Raw genomic sequence first — 19,368 nt, 5'->3', positions numbered from 1 at the left:
AGGTAGCTTTATGACGTTTATGGTGGAGCCAGGCCGAGCGTGGCGAGCTCCTGGCCTTGATCCCAGCACTGCCACAGCCACAGTGGACAGCTGACCGAAGCAGCCTCCGGTCATCCCCCCAGCCTGTTTCCAAGGCAACCTCCCCTTGACTTCCCTCTGCAGCTGTGGTTCTCTCTGAGGTATGGGCACTGCTGTGGAAGGTGTCTTTGTCTGCCACCTCCCTTGTCTGAAGCTCACGCCTGTCCTCACTGGCTTCCCAGTTTCACTAAGCCTGATGACAGTACTTCCCTGTCTCTTCCTGTCTCCATAGTAGCCATCTTCTTGTTCTATCTGTCCATGCTAGGCTAAAGCACGTGAAGCTGGAGTCACTGCCCTTGGTTCCTTCCTGCCCAGGGCAGTCCTGTGTGCTGCTGTCTGGTTTTCTACAGATGCAGCCTCCTCCTGCGCCTCCTAGACCAGCCTCTAGCTTTGCATCTAAGGGCACTCACACTGAAGGGCTATTTGTCTTTGAACTCAGTGCTAAGCCACACCTGGACCAATGGGCCTCCCTCCCAAGTGTTGGGATTACAGGTGTGTGCCATCACACCTGGATGCATGGGGTCTTTATAGGTCTTCTCCAGTAGAGCATATATTCATTCATTCATTCATTCATTCATTCATTCATTCATCTATTCATCCATTCATTCTTTCTTCCCTCCCTCCCTCCTTTCCTCCTTCTTTTCTTCCTTCCTGTCTCTTTTCTCTCTCTTTCTCTCTTTATTTATTTTTGAAACATTGTTTCTCTGTAGTCTTGGCTATTCTGGAACTTGTTCTGTAGACCAGGCTGGCTTCGAACTTAGAAATCTACCAGGCTCTGCCTCCCTAGTGCTGTGATCAAAGGTGTGTGCCATCACATGAAACTTTCTTTTCTTTAATTATTGTATTTTCTTGATTTATTTGTGTGTGGGCTTGTGTATAAATGCAGGTTCCTGGGTTCTACCTGCCTCCACTGTTTAGAAATTTAACAAATTCTTCCAGAAGACTTTCCCATTAGGGCCTGAGGACTCATATCTACACCCAGGTATAACAATTCAGAAGCCCCTAATCACCAGGACCTTGTTTGCTAGATGGAACCTGTCAGCACCCCACTTTGTATGCCCCCCAAACACCTCAGCCATGTGGCAGTAGATGAGCTGAACCCTGATCAGGGGGACCCCCAGGCCGGTTTCCTTCCAGATGAGGCACAGTGGAGCCTCCATAATCAACCACAAGTTCAGAAATGTCTTCTCAAGTTAAGCACACAGGACACTAGGATTTTCTGGGGCTTTTTAGTGGGTAAGCCTGCTCCTATTGAGTGGTCATAGGAGGCTCAGTTACCTGTGGATGTTTTATTGTGTACTTTGGTTTTGCTGTTTTTCTATGCTAATAAATAAAATATAATTTTTAATTAGGTAATGCATAAGTGATGTATAAAACCCAGAGTTCTTCATATCCCTTTCTCACCTTTTTACCCTCTCTGGATGCAGCACTGTTACCTCCTTTCTTTAAAATATAAGTAGTTGGGTATTGGGAGATGCTCAGTGGGAAGAAGCTCTTGCTGTGGAAGCATGAGGACTTGAGTTTGGATCCTAGCATCTGCAGAACAAGTTGTGCATGGCTATGGCTGTGCTGGTAATTAAAGTGCCATGGGGTGTATGGTAGAGACAGAAGGATGGGGCCTTGCTTGTTGCCAGCCTTGTTCTAAGATCAGTGAGAGACCCTGTCTCAAGGGGATGAGGTACAGAGTGATAGAGCAGGACACCCAGTGTCCTTCTGCATGTGTGAACTGTTGTGCACACCCCCACATACATGTGCATACACTGTGCACAGACATGTACACATTCTAGTCTTTCATAACTGATTTAGCCACACACCTGTCATGATGAACATTTAGGTAGTTACAAGTTTTGGCTGTAGTAGACAGTTCTGGAGCAAATGTAGTTTATATACTTTTTTTTTTTGTTGTGTTTTTGAGCCAGGGTCTCATATAGCCTAGCTTGGCCTTGAATTTGTGATGTAGCTGAAAATGATCTTGAACTCCTGATCCTCCTGTCTCTACTTTGTAAGTTCTGAGATCACAGGTGTGTACCATCATGCTTGGTTTTACTACCTAGTGTGTGTATGTGTGTGTGTTCATGTATATACCTGCAGTATTACTTCGTACAGGTGACAGTCTCTAATTGGAGAGTCGAGAGTGTTAGCATGCGCTACAAGTGTTATGTCCACACCTTGGCTCATGCTGACACCAGTGGCCTCTGAGAGCTCGAGCCACATTTTGATAGTTCTTAAAAATTCAACCTCCTCGGAAACAGTTTATTTCACAGAGTTGAAGTTTGTTTGCTTGGGTCTTCTGAGTCAAAGTGTGGTTGCCTACGATGTCCTTTTGCTCTCTCCCAGCTTAGGAACCACATTTTGTACTTGGTAGAAAATTATCAGACCGTGGTGATTGTTGGAGAAACGGGATGTGGGAAGAGCACCCAGATTCCGCAGGTGAGTACGCATTACTGTCCTTCCGTGAAGATTTTAGCTGGGAGTACTCTGTAACTTGGGGATGCTCTTTCCTGTCATTCCACCACACTCATGGTCTCCTCGCAAGAAACACTCTTCTCAGATATTTTGCTAAACTAAACTTAGGATTTTTAATTTATAATAAAGTTAATAATTGTTTCCAATTTATTATACTCCCCAAATCGTAAGAGTGGCCATTTTCTGACAGGAACAGTAGGAGCTCATTCTGAGATGTGCAGTATGTAGTTCTGTCCGTGGTGAATCCCAGTTGAATACTGCTGTAGCAGTAAGTAACGTTGGTCGTTATCACATATCGCTGTGGAAGGAGCTTGTCTTACTGGAAAAATGTCTGCTGTGGCACTCGGGTGGAGAAGTGTGCCATGAGGTAAGAAAGGGCCTTGACTTGACAGGTGAAGAATGACAGTTAAGTGACCAGGATCAAGAGCCTGCAGGCATTTCTTCCTGGTATACTGAAGTATAAAATGCACACAGGAAAGTGTGTATATCCTGATCGCATAGTGTGCAGCATTTGTACAAGGGGTGGCATTTGTTACTAGTGCTCAGTTGAAGACACAGCAGAACTCTAGAAGCCTTCTCTGGTCCCGTTAGTCTCTGCTTGCTGCTCACACACAGGCAAGGGAAACTCCATTCCAGCTTCTACACCAATCATTAATAATTACATTGTTATAATGTGTTTATCATACTATATTTTATAGACCACGTAAGTGAACACTATAAGTATGTATATATTTTTGCTTTTTTGAGACAGGATCTCTGTAGCCTTGCTATCCAGGAGCTTGCTGTGTAGACCATGCTGGCCTTGAACTCGCAGAGATCCTTTTTACCTTGCCTCCATTTGAAATCTAAACCTAGATTGCATAGCTTATTGAGATGACTAGCTTCATGAACAGGTTCTTTTCATGGAAACCATGTGTCATTCACAGCACGGCTGCTGAGAGACACCTTGTGTGTCTGTGCTTTCAGATTGTAGAGTTTCAGATGATGTTCGAGGCTTTGCTTTGCTGGCCTTGAACTCCAGCTCTTGGGTTTTTATCATTTCCTCAGGCGAGGTTTTGACCTTATTCCATCATCTGAGTGCTGTTGATGCTGCTGTCTTCCTGGCAGAGTTAGGCATGTGGGGATGTACATAGGCATTCATGGAACTTTAGCTGTGTCCTTGTAATTCCGCCTGTATTTGTTGGTTGGGGTGGTTGACAGTACTTTGTGCTGTGTGACTACTGTAAGACACTACAGTTTTGTTAGTGAAAACCATTTTGTACAGCACTTTGTTCTTCACTGTTATTTTTAAACTTGATTTTTAACTAGCTTTAGATTAGGAGTGAAGTCATCAAACTAACGTAGTGCCTTCTGCTCCCCATGCCGTTGCAGCACAGTCAGACAGCAGGCGGTAGCAGCGGGCAGTAGGCGCTAAACCCAAGGTTGTGTTTAAATCCTTATCAGTTCTGTCACGGGTTTCTTTTTTTAGTTCCAGGGTCCTACACTGCATTCAGTTGCTGTTTCTGTCTAGTCTCCTCAGCTAGTGGGAGGGCCTCCTTCCCTCATCGCTTGTGTCCGTCACACTTTCCTAGAGTAGTCCTCATTTGTGTATTAAAGGCTCTCAGTCTTGGTCTCTTTCTCCTGTTAGAAGAAGCCTGTGCAATTTTTACAAGAATACATCAAAAGTGGTGGTGTGCATCGTATCCGAGCTTCGTGATCTGTCTTGTCAGTGCCCATTCTGACTTTGGGCTCTTGGTTAAGGTGCCAGCTGTCACCTCTAACACTATTTTCTGTGCCTTCTCAATTGATAAATATCTTGGGAGGAGGAAGGTCAGGGTGCAAAGCTCCTTCTCTTTAAACTTTGACCTGATTTTAATCTCCCCTATAGGCCCTGTCTGCAGCTATGACATGTCCCTCTTTCTCTGTACCTCTACTAGAGGGAATCTACTTTGATTTTTTGTTTGTTTGTTTGTTTGTTTTTCGAGACAGGGTTTCTCTGTGGTTTTGGAGCCTGTCCTGGAACTAGGTCTTGTAGACCAGGCTGGTCTTGAACTCACAAAGATCCGCCTGCCTTTGCCTCCCAAGTGCTGGGATTAAAGGCGTGCGCCACCACCGCCTGGCGGGGAATCTACTTTGAGAAGCACTGTTTGTCTCTCTCCTATTTACATATTTGATTATTTACATGTACTTGTATGGTTCATGTATAGCTGTGATTTCACAGTGTGAAATCCAGTACCATGTTTATTTTACTGCTTAAGTGGTTCCACATCTGGCTGTGAGAAGCTCTTTCTTTTGTGTCCACCTTCTGTCTAAAAGTTTTCATCCCTTTTGACCAGTACTGAACCTCCTAGATCCACAAGATGTGGCTCATCTTCTATGGTCTGTGTATGAACTTTGTTTCCTTTCATTAGAGAAGTCAGGATCCCACTGCAAGGGTGCTTGCTGCTGCTGAGGTGTCGTCACTGCCTCACAACAGGACAGTTTGGATATTAACTGTCCCCCTCCCCTGAAGCTCTCCCTGCATTTATCACTCTTGAATCGAGATCAATCACTATGGGCTTGTTTATGTGTATGTTGGATTCTAGTATACACATAGCATAGTTAAGGAATCACTATCTCCTCTCCCCGTCTGGATTAATCATTTCTGAGGATGTTTCTGTCCAGCTCTTTAGCATTAGTGAGGATACCACTCTCTAGTGTCACTCAGCCTGCTCAGTGAGGGTACCACTCTCTAGTGTCACTCAGCCTGCTCAGTGAGGGTACCAATCTCCATTGTCACTTAGCTTGGTCAGTGAGGGTACCATTCTCTGTCATCACTCAGCTTGCTCAGTGAGGGTACCGCTCTTTATTGTCACTCGACCTGGTCAGGGTACCATTCTTCATCACTCAGCTTGGTCAGTGAGGATACCACTCTCTATCTTCACTCAGTTTAGACATTGAAGCTACCAATCTCCATCGTCACTTGACCTGCTCAGCGAGGGTACCACTCTCTAGTGTCACTCAGCCTGCTTAGCGAGGGTACCACTCTCCACCTGTGCTTCTGGGTTTGTGCTATCATTTGTGCATAGGGTCATATGTTAGTGTTTGTTTTTCTTTCTGTTTTCCTCCAGGTCTTGACTGGTTTTGGCTGTTGGGTTTTTTAAGAGCACATAGAACACAGTGGGTTCTGTGTCAGAGATGACCCATCCAGAGCTCTTATGCCCTCTCATCCCTGTCTCTCCCTGTGAACTGCTCCTTTCCCCTGGATCTTTGCTGCCTAACCCCTACAGACAGCAGTTCTCTTTAATTTCTATATTACCTTTTAAACTTTTTGTTTTTCATTTCTTTTTTGAGATAGGCTTTCTTTGTGTTGTCCTGGCTGTCCTAGAACTTGCTCTATAGACCAGGCTGGCCTTGAACTCACAGATTTGCCTGCCTTTTCTTCCTGAGTGCTGGGATTAAAGGTGTATACCACCACACCCAGCTATTACCTTTATTTTTTTTAGATCAATGAATTTATTAAATTCCAATTTTAATCTTTTCTGTTATAGAAGTAATGTATCCATTGTTTTATAAGAAGAAAATTAAGTCTGATAACCAGTTGTACATGTTGAGTTTTAATTGATTAAAATCAGATATAGACACAGAAAACATATTTAATCAAGTTGTATCTAATATATTCTAATGGTATATATTTAGGTATAGTTGTGAACAGTTGTTTTATTTAGCTTGTCTAAGATGTGCTGTATGGTTGGTACTTCATGTTTAGCTGTCTCTGTGTACTTTAGAATTCTCTGTTCTGTAGATTGAGTGCTGTTCTCATGACTAATCGTTTCTTTTGCCTGGTGCAGCCAGAACACATAGACACTGTAGGACCAGGAGGTCTTCATGCTGAATCTGTCTCTTGGTTCTTCCATCAGCTTCGGTGTGAAAGGGACTTGCTAACATTAACAAGCCTGAAGTCTGTCATCTGTCACGCTGCAATGTGGCATTTCTTGGTGACTTAGCACAGAGCAGGGTCACCTGGAGGAAGGGTTGCCTGGGAGATACTAATCCATTTGTGCTTCTCCTTGCAGTACCTGGCAGAAGCTGGCTGGACAGCCGAAGGACGAGTGGTTGGAGTGACCCAGCCGCGAAGAGTGGCCGCCGTGACAGTGAGTTTCTCTCTGTGCCTGCCCCTTCTGTTCCCCATCACTTCCTTTCTTACTTCCTGGAAAAATACAAATGAGTAGAAGTTACTCCTTAAGAATTTAGCTTAAAGAGAGCTTTGACTGGAAATTTTGCAGAATTGATACCTGTATGTTATGAACCAATTAGTAATAAGGAGTTTAGATATAAAAATAGATATATTTGTTTAAAGCCTAACTCAGCAGGAGAAGCACTGTGAAAGCTGGTGAGTGTCGCTCCGTGGTTCTCTCCAGGATAAGGAGGGATGGGTGGTTGGGTAAGTGGCTGCAGGCTGGATAGGAACACTTTTATAAGTGTGGGCTTTATGTGTATTAAATATAACAAAAGAGGAAACTGAAATAGTAAAATGGGGCAGCTTTGAACTTTAAACATTTTCTCACCGCAAAATAATTTGCTAAAGCTTGAAAACAAAAAAATTACAAAAAAAACTTGCTTAATGTTTTCACGGTAATTTTTCCCTTTTCTCTTATTTTCTTTTTGAGGCAGAGTCTCATGAAGCTGATGCTAGCCTAGAACTTTAGGCAATCCTTCTGCCTAAGTATCCTGCCTACTAGGAGTGGTGGCGCACGCCTTTACCATCACTCAAGAGGCAGAGGCAGGTGGATCTCTATGATTTTAGGGTCTATGGCAATATAGTCCACTCTGGTCGGTCGGTCAATCTGTCTGTCTGTCTGTCTGTCTGTCTATCTATCTATCTGTCTATACACATAGTGATACCTTGTGTCAAAAACCAACAACTGGCCATCAACAAAGCAAATGTGAGCTGCTGTACCTGGCCTATTCTTCAGATGTGTGCTATGAGGGGGGAGGCGATGGGCTCTCTCCCTTCCTTCATTGAGGCAGCACTGTGATTTTTATTTTAAGATTTACATATTAAAAACTACTTTATTATCTTTTGGGTATGGGTGTTTCACATTCATATTCATGTACCATATTTATGCAGTGCTCATGGAGACCGGAAGAGGGCATCAGATCCTCTGGGAATAGACTTACAGATGTTGTGAGCCACCATGGGAGTGCTAGGAATTGAACTCAGGCTTTCTGGTTGAACAACGAGTGCTCTTAACCACCAAGACATCTTTCCAGTCCCACATTTAGCAATTTTCTAAAAAACATGTTTGAGAATATTTGATGGGGTCGTAATATACTTTTCTTTACCACCCTCCCCCCACCCCGCCTTGTTTCTGTGCTGGAGACAGAGCCCAGGACCTGTTAGGCAAGTGCTCTGCCACTGAGCTACATGCCCAGTATGAAATTCTTGATTTACACTTTTGTTTCCTCAGACTTTGTTCCTCTGTTTTTTGGTGCCGAGGTCCAGTAGGTGCCCCTCACCATCCTGGCTACTTGGTCTCCTTGAATGGTTCCTTTTCATAATAGTGTGGGTTGCTTTCCTCCAGGTGTGGATAAAGGCTTACTCTCCTTGCTCAGCTCTCTGTGTTCTATTATGGTATACTGTTGTGTTTCTAATAGTTTTGTCTCTTTTCTAAGCACACAGTGCGAATGTATCTGTCTCTTTGGTTTGTTTTGAGTGCTAATCAATGTCCCCAGAGCCATGTGCTCTTCTCTAGGACTTCCTGTAACCCTGCACAGAGCTGGTAGTTTTGTGTCCAGTGCTGTTGGTTGAACACAGAGCTTGGTGCTGCAGGCTAGTGCTGTACTGCACCCGGCTCCCACCCCCAGCCTGTTGCTGTTTTTAGTCATGTTTATCCCATTTGATTCCTTTTCATCTGTACCTGTACCTTGAGTCTTTTCAGTACAACAGTGAATATTTAGAATGAGAGATTATGCAATATGTTACAAATAAAAACAGGTAATGCCATAAACATGAAAAACATCCAGAGAAATAGCATGTTTTTATCAGTTAAATCTGCCTGACAGACACATTTGTATAAACTTTCCTCCCTGAGTTTTGGCTGCCTTCCACTGATGGCCTGTGCACACAGCAGTAATTTTCTGTTATTTCCTGTGGAGAAAGAACAGCATCTGAGTCTTTCTTCTCTGTGGCATATTCACTGTGTGCACTTCTAGTGTGTGTGTGTGTGTGTGTGTGTGTGTGTGTGCGCGCGCGCGCGCACGCATGTACATGTGTATGTTTGTGTGTGTGTGAGTGAATGTGTGGGCGCATATGTGTGTGCATATGTTTAGTGTGTGTGTTTGTTTTTTGAGAAAGGATTTCCCTATGTAGCCCTGACTGTCCTAGAACTCACTCTGTATACCAGGCTGGCCTCAAACTTTGTTGTTATCTTTTGAGACAGGGTCTTTATGTAACTCAGGCAGGCCTCAGTGCTCTTGGTCTTCTTGCTTCTACTTTCGGAGTACCAGGATGACACGGTGGGGAGAGAATGAGAATGGAGAGAGAGGATAAGAGAGGATTTAAGAGAGAGAACGTATTGTCTGGAATTTGCAGTGAGTTAACTTTTTATGTCACTGAGAGATGACTCAGCTAAAAATTAGAGCAGCTTGCCCTGTGTGTGGTTTGAAATCCCAGCTCTTAATCAGTTTGCATTTTAGCTGCATGTTTGTAGCTACAGATAACATCCCGAGCAACTGCAAGCTTTCTCTTGACAGAGCAAAGAACACTTAAATTAACCGTGAGTGGTGATGGGCCGCCATGTTTAGGATGGCACTTCTCAGAGATGTGCTGTGTGCACAGACTGAGCCCAAGAACAAACTGCAGAAGTTGTGCTGGATCTCTGTGAGAGGCACTTGGTCCAAATTTAGCCTCCAGACCAGACCTTCTTCCACCTAAGAGGGGAGCGGAACATGTGTGTTCATGGAACGTGTTGGAATGTCCTGCTGTATCTTAGCTACTGTGCTTCATGAGAACGCAGGTCTAACTTGCCATGTAGCAGTTGTTCAGTGATTGCGATCTGTTGAATCTGATGGAGTTATGGAGAACACAATGTAAACGGTAGAGGCGAAGATCTATTAAAAAGCCAGTAGAGGTTTGGCAACATGGCTCAGCAGCTTGGCGCTTGCTGCCAAGCCTGAGGATCTGGGTTTGGTTGCCACATGGTGGAAGGCGAGAACTGTCCCCACAAGTTGTCCTCTGACCGCCCTAGGCACACTGTGGCACAGGCACCTGCACATCTACACATAGCCACCACAAGTAGTAGATAAATAAGAAACACATAAATGAAGCCAACAGACTACAATCCTGCGTGATTATAAATGGTAAATCTTATACACATAGCTTATATATCTGTGTATTTATTTGAAGGTGAGGACTTGTGCCCATAACCTAGCCTGGCTGGAACTGGCAAACCTCCTGCTTCAGCCTCCTGGGAGTTGGTATTATAGATGTATGTCATTACACTTAGTTAAAACATTAAGAAAAAATTTATTATTTTTTATTGTGTATATTTATGTATGCATGTGTGGCTGCTAGTGCCCAAGGATGTCAGAGGCTTCTGTCCCCTTGGAGCTAGAATTAGAGGCAGCTGTGAGTCACTGAACATTGGTGCTTGGAACTGAACTTGGGTCCTCTGCATGAATAGTACATGCTCTTAACCACCGAGCCATCTCTCCAGCCCAAACACACATGCACACATGCATGCATGCACACTTTTAGAATGCATGTTTATGCAGATAGTGAAATAGTAAGAACAGAAACATTGAATTTTACTTTTATATCCCCAAAATGACTATTTTCTAAAGAGGCTGGCTTATTTGTGCTTATTCTTCCTTGCCTGTTTTCCCTGCAGCTTCCCAGCATCTCTGCACAGCTTGTCTGTGCCTTTTTCTGAGATGTGGATGATTAGCTCAGAACAACCATGATAACTAAGCCTCCTGGGAAAGGCACCCTCCAGAGGCAGAGCCAAGCAGGGTGCACCTCTGGTTTCATAAGATGTTTCGAAAGACTGCATGGTGTGGACCGCCTGCTTGATGATTGATGGAGTGGGTCTTGTCAGATCTGTAATTTCAAGTCACTGGGCGAGGCTGCTTCTGATCTCCATCTGCTTGTCGGTTTCTTGTGCACATTGATGGTGGGATGGCTGAGTGCAGGGAGTCTCTGTGGTCCGGAGTCTGGGCTGCCTCAGGACCCTTCCTGGAGCAACTGCATTCCAAACTCAGACTAGCGATTATGGGGTCTGGGGCTGCCTGGCCTGGAAGGAGGGTGATGCACAGCCGCTTTCTCTGGTTGGGTGTGCGAGGCCATGGAACCTCATGGCTTAGCTTTGTTCTTTTCAGCCATGTGTTTAGAGAGCAAATGTGAAACTCTCTATGAAAAAAACCCTAGTAACTGTGATTGCCTCTTTGTGCCGTTCTTTTTTTTTTTTTTTTTTTTTGAGATGGTGGGAGAGATTTCCAAAGTTGGCCCTGCTGGGCTTGCGCTTGAGTCTTCTCATCTCCGAATAGCTGGGTTTACAGGTGAGAGCCACTGCCTGGCTTTCATTTCAGATATTTTTTATTAGTAAACTTCGAATGGTCTTTTTGAGACAGTTAGGGATCTGGCTAGATGGATTTTTTTTTTTTTTTTGTAATTTCCTTACATTCATGTGTGTGTGTGTATTCACTTGTGCACAGACCCGTGTGTGTGTGCATATGTGGGTGTAGAGGCTAGAAAACAGACTCAGGTGTCATTCCTCAGGTGCCACCTAGTCTTTTGGAGACAGGGTCCTTCCTTGGCCTGGAGCTCAGTGGGAGGCTAGCTTGCTGGCTGCTGAGCCTTAGGAGTCCACGCTCCTCCCCTGCTGGGGTTAGAATACTCCACTCCAGGCTCTGTGTGTGGGTGTTGGGGTAAACTCAGGTCCCGTCCCTATGCTTGCAAGGAAAGCCCCAGGCTATCTCCTCAGCACCCCTCCCTGCTTTTGAGATAGAGTCGTGCTGTGTATGCCAGGCTGACTGAAATTTTTATTCTCCTGCCTCTGCTTCCCAAGGGCTGTGGTTATCGGCATATGCCGTAATTCTTCCTAGACTGCCCTTTAATTTGTGGTATATCAAGGGTAGTCCTCGTACTGCAGGCTTTGTTTTCTCATTTTCTGTAATGGTCTTGTGGATCCTTCATTAGTCTTTGCAGATACTAGCCTGTCTGTTTTCAAAAGCGTGTTTTTATCTTCATTGACTTTCAGGAGTGCTGGTAGCTGGAGTAAGGTTGAAAATTGTGTTAGGCATCTGACCTTTGGAACACGCTTGCCTCTGAAGAGGAGATGAACTTGGCCCACTCCTGTGTTCAGTCATCCTGCTCCCCTGCTCCCCCTCATCCCCCAAGACCTAGGGCCTTATGCAAGTGTGCCACTGCCAAATAGCTCTTTAGCTTGAATCTGTGGTTTAGATCTTTCGGGTTTTACATGTAATTTCTTTGGTTTTCCTTTTTTCCTCTGGTGCTGGTCATTTAACCCAGGGGCCTTGCACACTGATAGGGGCACCACACCCACAGCTCAGTTTCCTCAATACTGATCTGTAAAATCATTGTGTGATTTTCCTTTTATTTTGTATGCTCTCTGCTTTGTCTTTCTTTTGAAACAGGGTCTCACTGTGTACCTCTGGCTGGCCTAGGACTGCTGTGTAGATCAGGCTGAGTTCAAATTCACGGAGATCCTCTGCCTCCACTTCCCAGTGCTGGGTTTAAAGGCTTGTGCCACCATGCCCAGCCCTTGTATTCTGTTTGAAGTTGTCTCAAGGCCATGACAGGCGGAGAGCTCTATCAGCTGATCATCAGTGTTCACTCCTCTCCAGTGACCTGTCCCTTTCTCCTCATTGTTCACTTGCTGTGTGATGTGACCTTTATGTTCCCTGTAGCGTGTGCCCCGTGCAGGAATCACTGTGTCTCTGTTTTCAGCATGATCTTTTCTTCTCAAAGGTTGCAGGGAGAGTGGCTGACGAAAGGGGCGCAGTGCTGGGCCACGAGGTGGGCTACTGCATCCGCTTCGATGACTGCACCGACCCGCTGGCAACCAGAATCAAGGTGAAGTGCTTGCAGGGACTTCCGGTGTGAACAGGGGAGAGGATTCCCTGGGGAGTTAAAGCTTGTGCAGGCCAGGGCAGGAAGGTCTCTACGGGATATTCGTCTTCTGTGAAGACCAGAGCAGTTTGAAAGAGTCCTTGAATCTTTGCCCAGAAAAGAACACAGGAGTAAGATTTATCCCTGTTCTGTAGCTGACAATGCTGAGGCCTGGGAGGTCAGTGCTCATCTGTATGTGTTCGCTGGTGACAGTGTAAGGATGCAGCGTTCCCTTTCCTACACATGCTAGGCTTTTTCTACTGACTCATGCTGAGAAACAAAACTGTACAGACAAACACGGAGTGAACTGGTGTAAACTGGTGCAGCTTGAAATTCACAGTGGTTGGCTAGTTAGAACTGTCTAACGGACTGTCTCAGTGGTAGCTGACATAATAATAATTAGCATAGTGGTAATTGGTGATAGTTCATCACTGTGCTAGAACCACGGCTGAATAGTCCTGTAGAGCCGTGAGCAAGGTGCTCGATGAAATGAAGCTGGGTCCTTAGACCCAGGTGCCTTGCATCCTGGAACACAGCAATTACAACTGTTCAGATGAGCCAAGCGAACACTGTAGCCAGTCGTAAGAAATTGGATCTTGATTAGTTAGGATTTCTACTGCTGGGATAAAACACCACGGCCAGAAGCAACTTGGAGAGGAATGGGTTTATTTCAGTTTTATAACTTAGAGCCCACCATCCAGGGAAATCATGGCAGGAGTTCAAGGCAGGAACTAAAGCAGAGGCCATGGAGGAGTGCTGATTACTTGTAATTGGAATTTTCTTTGTACCACCAACCAGCTCCCAGATAATGATGTGGAGACTTATTATTAATTATGAATGCTTGGCTTTAGCTTAGGCTTGTCCCACTAGCTCTTCTAACTTAATTTAACCTTTTTCTATTCCTCTACTTTTTTCTTTGGGGCTTTTTACCTTTCTTTCACTCTGTATGCCCTACTTTCCTGATTCCTCTGTGTCTGTCTGTCTGGCCCTAGTGTCTCCCTGGCACCTCTTTTTCTTTCTCTCTTCAAGTCTAAATTCCTCCTCTTACTTACTCTCCCAGCCCGGAAGTTCTGCCTATGTTTCTTCCCTTGCCATTGGATGTGCGGCCTTTTTATTAGATCAATCAGGTACCTTAGGCAGGCAAGGTAAAATAGCAGCACATCTTTACATAATTAAGCAAATGTAACATATTTTCACATAGTTAAACAAATGCAGCACATCTTTGCATAGTTACACAAATATTCTGCAGCACTTACTGCCTTGCTCCTCCTGGCCTGCTCAGCCTGCTTTCTTACACACCAGGACTACTATCCAGGGGTGGCACTGCCCAGAGTGAGCTGGGCCCTCTCCATCAATCTTCAGTCAAGAAAATGCCCACAGACTTGCCCAACTTGGCCAACGTGGTAAAGGAATTTTCTCAGTTGCTCTTCCTACATGACTCTTAACATGTGCCAGACCAACATAAAGCTAGCCAATACAGAGTTTGTTTTCCAAATTTTTGATACCCATGTTGTCAGGTAAAGGGAATTTGTGTTGTGTTTATGACTTCAATTAAGTGTGAACCAGTTAGCATTGGGTGAATGTTGTAGTCAGGTGACTCTTTTTTTGGGACCATGAGCAGCTTTGCTAAGACTTACTGGTAGAACTTTCCACTTGCTTCTGTGTGTGTGTGGAAGGGGAGGGACGGTGACAGCTGGAACCAGGGCCAAGCAAACTGTGTTAGAAACACATCCCACTTTTAAAGTGAGAGTGAAACGAGACTGTAGGAGAGCTTAGCCTTGCTCATCATCAGTCTTGTTTGGGTGAGGTAATGGCACCCATTTGTTACTGCTCGTTTCTGAAGCATTTTATTAGTGTTTACTAATCCTACTCAGTTTTTACTGTAACGGTGAAATTGTTATATTACCTCATTTGACACGGGAGGAATGAGACTCCAATGCTAAGCACTTGGCCTGGGTATTTACAGCAGGTAAAAGCAGAGCCAGGCTCTGAGCTCAGGCAGGTGACTAGAGCCCACGCTCTAACCGCGGCGCTGTCAGTGGAGGCCGCGGTTGAGAACATGCTGAGGAGTTGTCCCACTCGGTGCATTCACATAGTAAATAATGGTGAGTGGGAGACTCACTTGACTGTACATGGATTGCTGCTGATGCTAATTAGCATTAGGAACTAGGCCAGGTGAGCAGAGATGGTGGCGAAAGCTCTGCAGCCCAGTGTGGGAATTTCTTTTCAAACTTTGCTGAATGAATAAAGCTACTGAGGTGTTGTCTTTACTGTGCTGTGTGGATTTTTCTTGCATGCGAACAGAGATCATACTTGAACTTGAATCATCACTGTAAATAAATTTCTCTTTGTATTTTTACTTTCTAGTTCCTTACGGATGGGATGCTGGTCAGGGAAATGATGGTTGATCCATTGTTAACAAAATATAGGTAAATGCAATTTCCTGTGATACCTTCCTAATGTTTCCAAAGCTCACTTGTACACTGGGAAGCAGTCAGCTTAGCAGCTGAGATTCAGGTCTGGTCAGCTGCCCTCATCTCTTCTCTTTCCTGATGGTGGCTCTTCCTGCCCTTGCTAGTGTTTCAGATTTGATAGTGGTGCCTCTTACAGGCAGCAGCAGTGAGTACACAATGCAGACAAACAAAAACATGAGCAAAAGCAGGCCCACGGACATCTGCCACCAGTCTGCCTGTTGGCTTGGTTTTGTTTATCTTCCCTGTGACACACTCCGGGAATTGGGGTAACTACAGAACTGTAGCCCAGCAGAGAAGTGACTAGCATATGATAGGCAAGCGTTCCACTTCTCCCTCTGGACCGTGTTCTGTTGAGTTCGTACACAAAGTGCATCTATCTTTGGGCATCTCTGGGAGCACCAGGGTTGCCCTGAAGCTTTGGTGGGTGAGAGATTATCCTGCTCCCCTCCCTGGCACACTTGTTTCACAGCTGCCGTCCCTCTTTGGCTGCACTCATGGCTCAGCATCTTCGAGGTAGCTGGGCTTGTTATTGCATGTGCTCTGTGGGGTTAGAGGTCATACATACCAGTTAGAACCAGCTATTAAGTTCTGATGGAATACAGGGTGGGTGACGCTCTTTGCAAATAGCGTATCGTCATTATTTTCACTAAGAATGTTGAAATCATGTTTCTAGTCTAGGAATGACCTCACTGGCTGAGTATGACTTGGGTTTTCTCTTGATTTGATAGCATTACATGAGTGCTGAGTACCCAGAGGTCTCTTTGGTGGGTGGGGTGGGATTTTGTGGGCTGTTGTTTCAATGCTTACTGAGAGTGTCCTTCTAATTCTCAGTGTCATCATGCTGGACGAAGCCCACGAGAGGACCTTGTATACAGACATTGCCATTGGCTTGCTGAAGAAGGTAGACTCTACTGCCCGTATTTCACTTTCTGTGCTTTCTTTTTATGTTGTTGCCTGGTTAGGAAAGTAATGACAACAATTTGGAAAATCCAACAAATACAAAGGAAAAATTATCCCATCATCCTATCCATTCGGAGAAAACCACGAGCTGAATGTTGATGTGCTTTTCTTCTCTGTCTGTGCCTGCCCGCCTCTGGATATGTTTTGACGCAGTGGGATTGGACAGTGTGTTTAATTTGTATCTTGCATGTTTAGTATTATATCAAAACTTCTTCATCGTGAAGTAGTTTTTGAAGATATTGTTATTATTATTTTAAAGATTTTGTATTTGTGTCCTGAGTATGTGTGTGCCTGTATGTATGTCTGTGTACACATGTGTGCAGGTGTCTCCAGAGGTCAGAAGAGGGCACCAGATCCCCAAGAACTGGAGTAACAGGTGATTGTGGGAACAGAACCTCTGCAAGAACAGCCAGTGCTGTTAACCACTAAGCCACTTCCATGCCCCCGAAGACAGTGTTTTTGATGGCTGCACAAGGCTGCACAAGGCTGTTGGGGTCTGCCACATTCTTCCTGACACATGTATGCTTAAGTATATGGTCTTCAGGCAGTGAGCTGCCTGAAATGAAATTTGAATTATTTGAAAGAGGAATACAATAGCAGTTTAATCTTTCCATCACGCTAGTGTATTTCAAAAGTTCTTCATAGCCGCTTGTGGCTGGTGGCTACTGCCTGGACAAGGGCAGACTAGGAACTGCTTCATAGGGAAGTCTGCTGGACAGACCTGCTGGACATCGTGATTGATCATGAGGCTTAAATAAGACAACACAGTCTTAAGATGACATCATACATTTACCTTTGTGCAAGTAAGAAAAGGATGCCTCTCCATGGCTGTCCACATTGAGGTGAGGGGAAGGTGGGTTATGGTTGGACGCTCACCACCTCCTCAGCCTTGTATCTTTGTGTAGTCTGCACCGCATGACTCCATATGTGCCCTGAAGTGGCTGGCACACAACTAGGAATAGATACACCACTTTTGTTGTTGTTATTTTATTATTTTATCTTTTGGCTGATGATATCTTTTGACTTTCTGATATATAGGAGGAATTTCTCACTAGCTCATCCCCACCTAGGGACAGTGTAATACAGAGCAGTTCTATACAGGCTTTGCTAGTATTGAGGAGCCTCACGTGGCCGCTCCTGAGTGTGGCAGATGTGCTGTATGCCCAGTGACCACATTTCTTTGAATAACTATTAATGCCCATATTGATATTTTGGTGTCAAGATTTGTCATTTCTTGGTTTTAATGCACTTTTTCATACTTCTGAGTTTGAATATATACCTTTACACTACCCCAAAACTCAGATGTGAGGAAAAGCATTTATTTTTAATAATTTCAAATTTGCTCCTTAAATTTAGGGTTAGAGTTAGAGAGTGAGTGGGTAGGGTTAAGGTCAAAGTTTTAAATTCCCTTTGTATTTTGTATAAGATTTTTACTGGGTCATAATTAGAAAATCTTGTATATTTTCAAAATCAGGAAGAGTGGTTTACCTCACAGTGATTTGTGACATCAGCAGGCAGTTGTTTGTAGCATTCTCGTCTCACTGATGTGACAGGGTCTTGCTGTCTAGCCCAGGCTGGTCTTAAACTAGCCCTCCTTCCCTGGCCTCCTGCTTGCTGGAATTTACAGGCTTGAGTCACCATGTCTGGTTAGGGATTGTACATTGTTCCACTGTCACCATTATTTCCTGATGCCTTCTTTTTCAGATTCAGAAAAAGCGAGGGGATCTTCGCTTGATTGTGGCCTCAGCCACTCTGGACGCAGAGGTAAGGGCATCTCTCTCCTCCCCCTTCTGTGTAAACACTGGAGCTGTCAGACATTGGGAGCAAGCCTCCAGGCAAGGCATGCCTTTGGCAGAGTGACCTGCCTCTTTTGGACCCATCTGGTGGCCTGGATGTCCCACAGTGTTCCTTTTCAACTGCGAATAGAAATTAGCCTGTTATTAAGCAAGGGAGTTGATGATCACCCTCTTGCCTTGTCTCTGTCTCTGCTGTCTTTCTCCTGACATGGGCAGTTTCTTTTTGGTTACTTTTAAGTGTGAGGCCATATTTCTTGAGTTTATATATGAAAATTGCACACTTATTTTAATGTTCTTGATGCAGTTGAAGCTTTTCCTGAAATGTAGTAGTTTTCACATTAAGTGTTTTTTTTTTCTTTTTTTATTTAATTTTTAATTTTTTTTGTATGTGTGGTGAGGGGCACACAGGCCATGGTGGAGGTCAGAATAACTTGTTGGAATCACATATGCTACCGTGTGGGCCCCAGGGATCAAGGTTATCAGGCTCAGCAGTAGGCATCTTTACCAACCGAGCCATCTCTTTGGTCCTGTGTTTTTATATGGCTGATTTCCTCTCTTGATGACTAATATTTTATTTTAAAACAGTTCAGTTCATCTTGTTCTTTTGGCCATTTGCTGTTTATATGTGCTATATGCTAAGGCTCCTCCTAGCTACAGGTGATCCATACATCCCCTGAGTCCAGGGAAGGCAGCGCATGAATAGGTGTTCAGTGTGTTAAGGTGACTTAGAAGGCTGCTCTTCAGCCCAGCCAGTTGGGAGCGTCAAGAACTTTTCACTAAGGAGGCAGCATTTTAGCAGGGTTTGAGTCCAGGAGACCCTCATCTCCTCAGAGAGACCCTCCCTAAGGCCTCCCCCTGCTGCTTCTGTCCTCTTGTACTGCTTTGTGTGTGTTTCAGTTGCACTGACTTTAGGTGCTTGTTCAGGAATTGCTTGAATCCTTGAGGCTTGGGGTTCTGTCTTACTCATGATTTTACCCTCTTGCCTTACACTGTAGTAGGTAGGACAGTGATTTCCTGTATTTGGGACTCAGGAAGATGATTCTTATGTTGTGTAGAGACACAGGGAGTAGTTACAGAAATGCCGGTCAGGAGGCCAGCTCTGTCTTCCAGGTTAGATGTGAGGGTCTGGCCCCTGACTTGTTCCTCTGTGTCCCTGAGTGGAAGAAGGCAGACCGACTTGGTGAGAGGAGCCTGCGGGTGTATCCAGGCCAGTTTGTTTACAAGCTGTTGGAGCTCTTGGCTTCAGGCTGCCCATGATCACCTCTGGGTTTGAACTGTTTATGGTCCTCTTGCATTAGCTGTCATCTCTGTCACCATGATGTCTGCTGGATGTTCTCCACAGGTATTTTAATTTCATTTATGATGCTGTGATAACACACCTTGACAACAAGCAGCCTAGGAATGAAAGTGTTTGCTCTCAGAGAGAAATAAATGCATGCATGCTTACTTCAGCTCACCTCTCACTCTTTTAACCATTTATTAGAAAATGCATATGGGTGTTTGC

At 44.7% G+C, this 19,368-nt stretch overlaps 1 protein-coding gene across 2 annotated transcripts in view; it reads left to right on the top strand.

The window, feature by feature from the left end:
* Dhx35 (DEAH-box helicase 35) overlaps positions 1–19,368 on the top strand; it is a 60,743-nt gene that overhangs the window by 9,915 nt on the left and 31,460 nt on the right. The window contains exons 3-8 of one of the 2 annotated variants that reach the window (XM_050151214.1): positions 2,416–2,508; positions 6,579–6,656; positions 12,494–12,598; positions 15,002–15,063; positions 15,940–16,009; positions 17,773–17,832. In XM_050151214.1, the coding sequence (XP_050007171.1) occupies positions 2,416–2,508; positions 6,579–6,656; positions 12,494–12,598; positions 15,002–15,063; positions 15,940–16,009; positions 17,773–17,832 (468 nt within the window). Of the gene's footprint in view, positions 1–2,415; positions 2,509–2,758; positions 2,912–6,578; positions 6,657–12,493; positions 12,599–15,001; positions 15,064–15,939; positions 16,010–17,772; positions 17,833–19,368 lie in introns of those variants that run through there. The other variant, XM_050151216.1, reaches the window with a different exon arrangement.

Source organism: Alexandromys fortis, unplaced genomic scaffold (genome assembly GCF_014885135.2).
Source record: "Alexandromys fortis isolate MF-2015 unplaced genomic scaffold, M_Fortis_MF-2015_v1.1 scaffold_27, whole genome shotgun sequence".
NCBI classification, from domain to species: Eukaryota; Metazoa; Chordata; class Mammalia; order Rodentia; family Cricetidae; genus Alexandromys; species Alexandromys fortis.
Note: the sequence above shows the minus strand (reverse complement) of the source record. Positions and strands in the feature narration are given on the sequence as shown.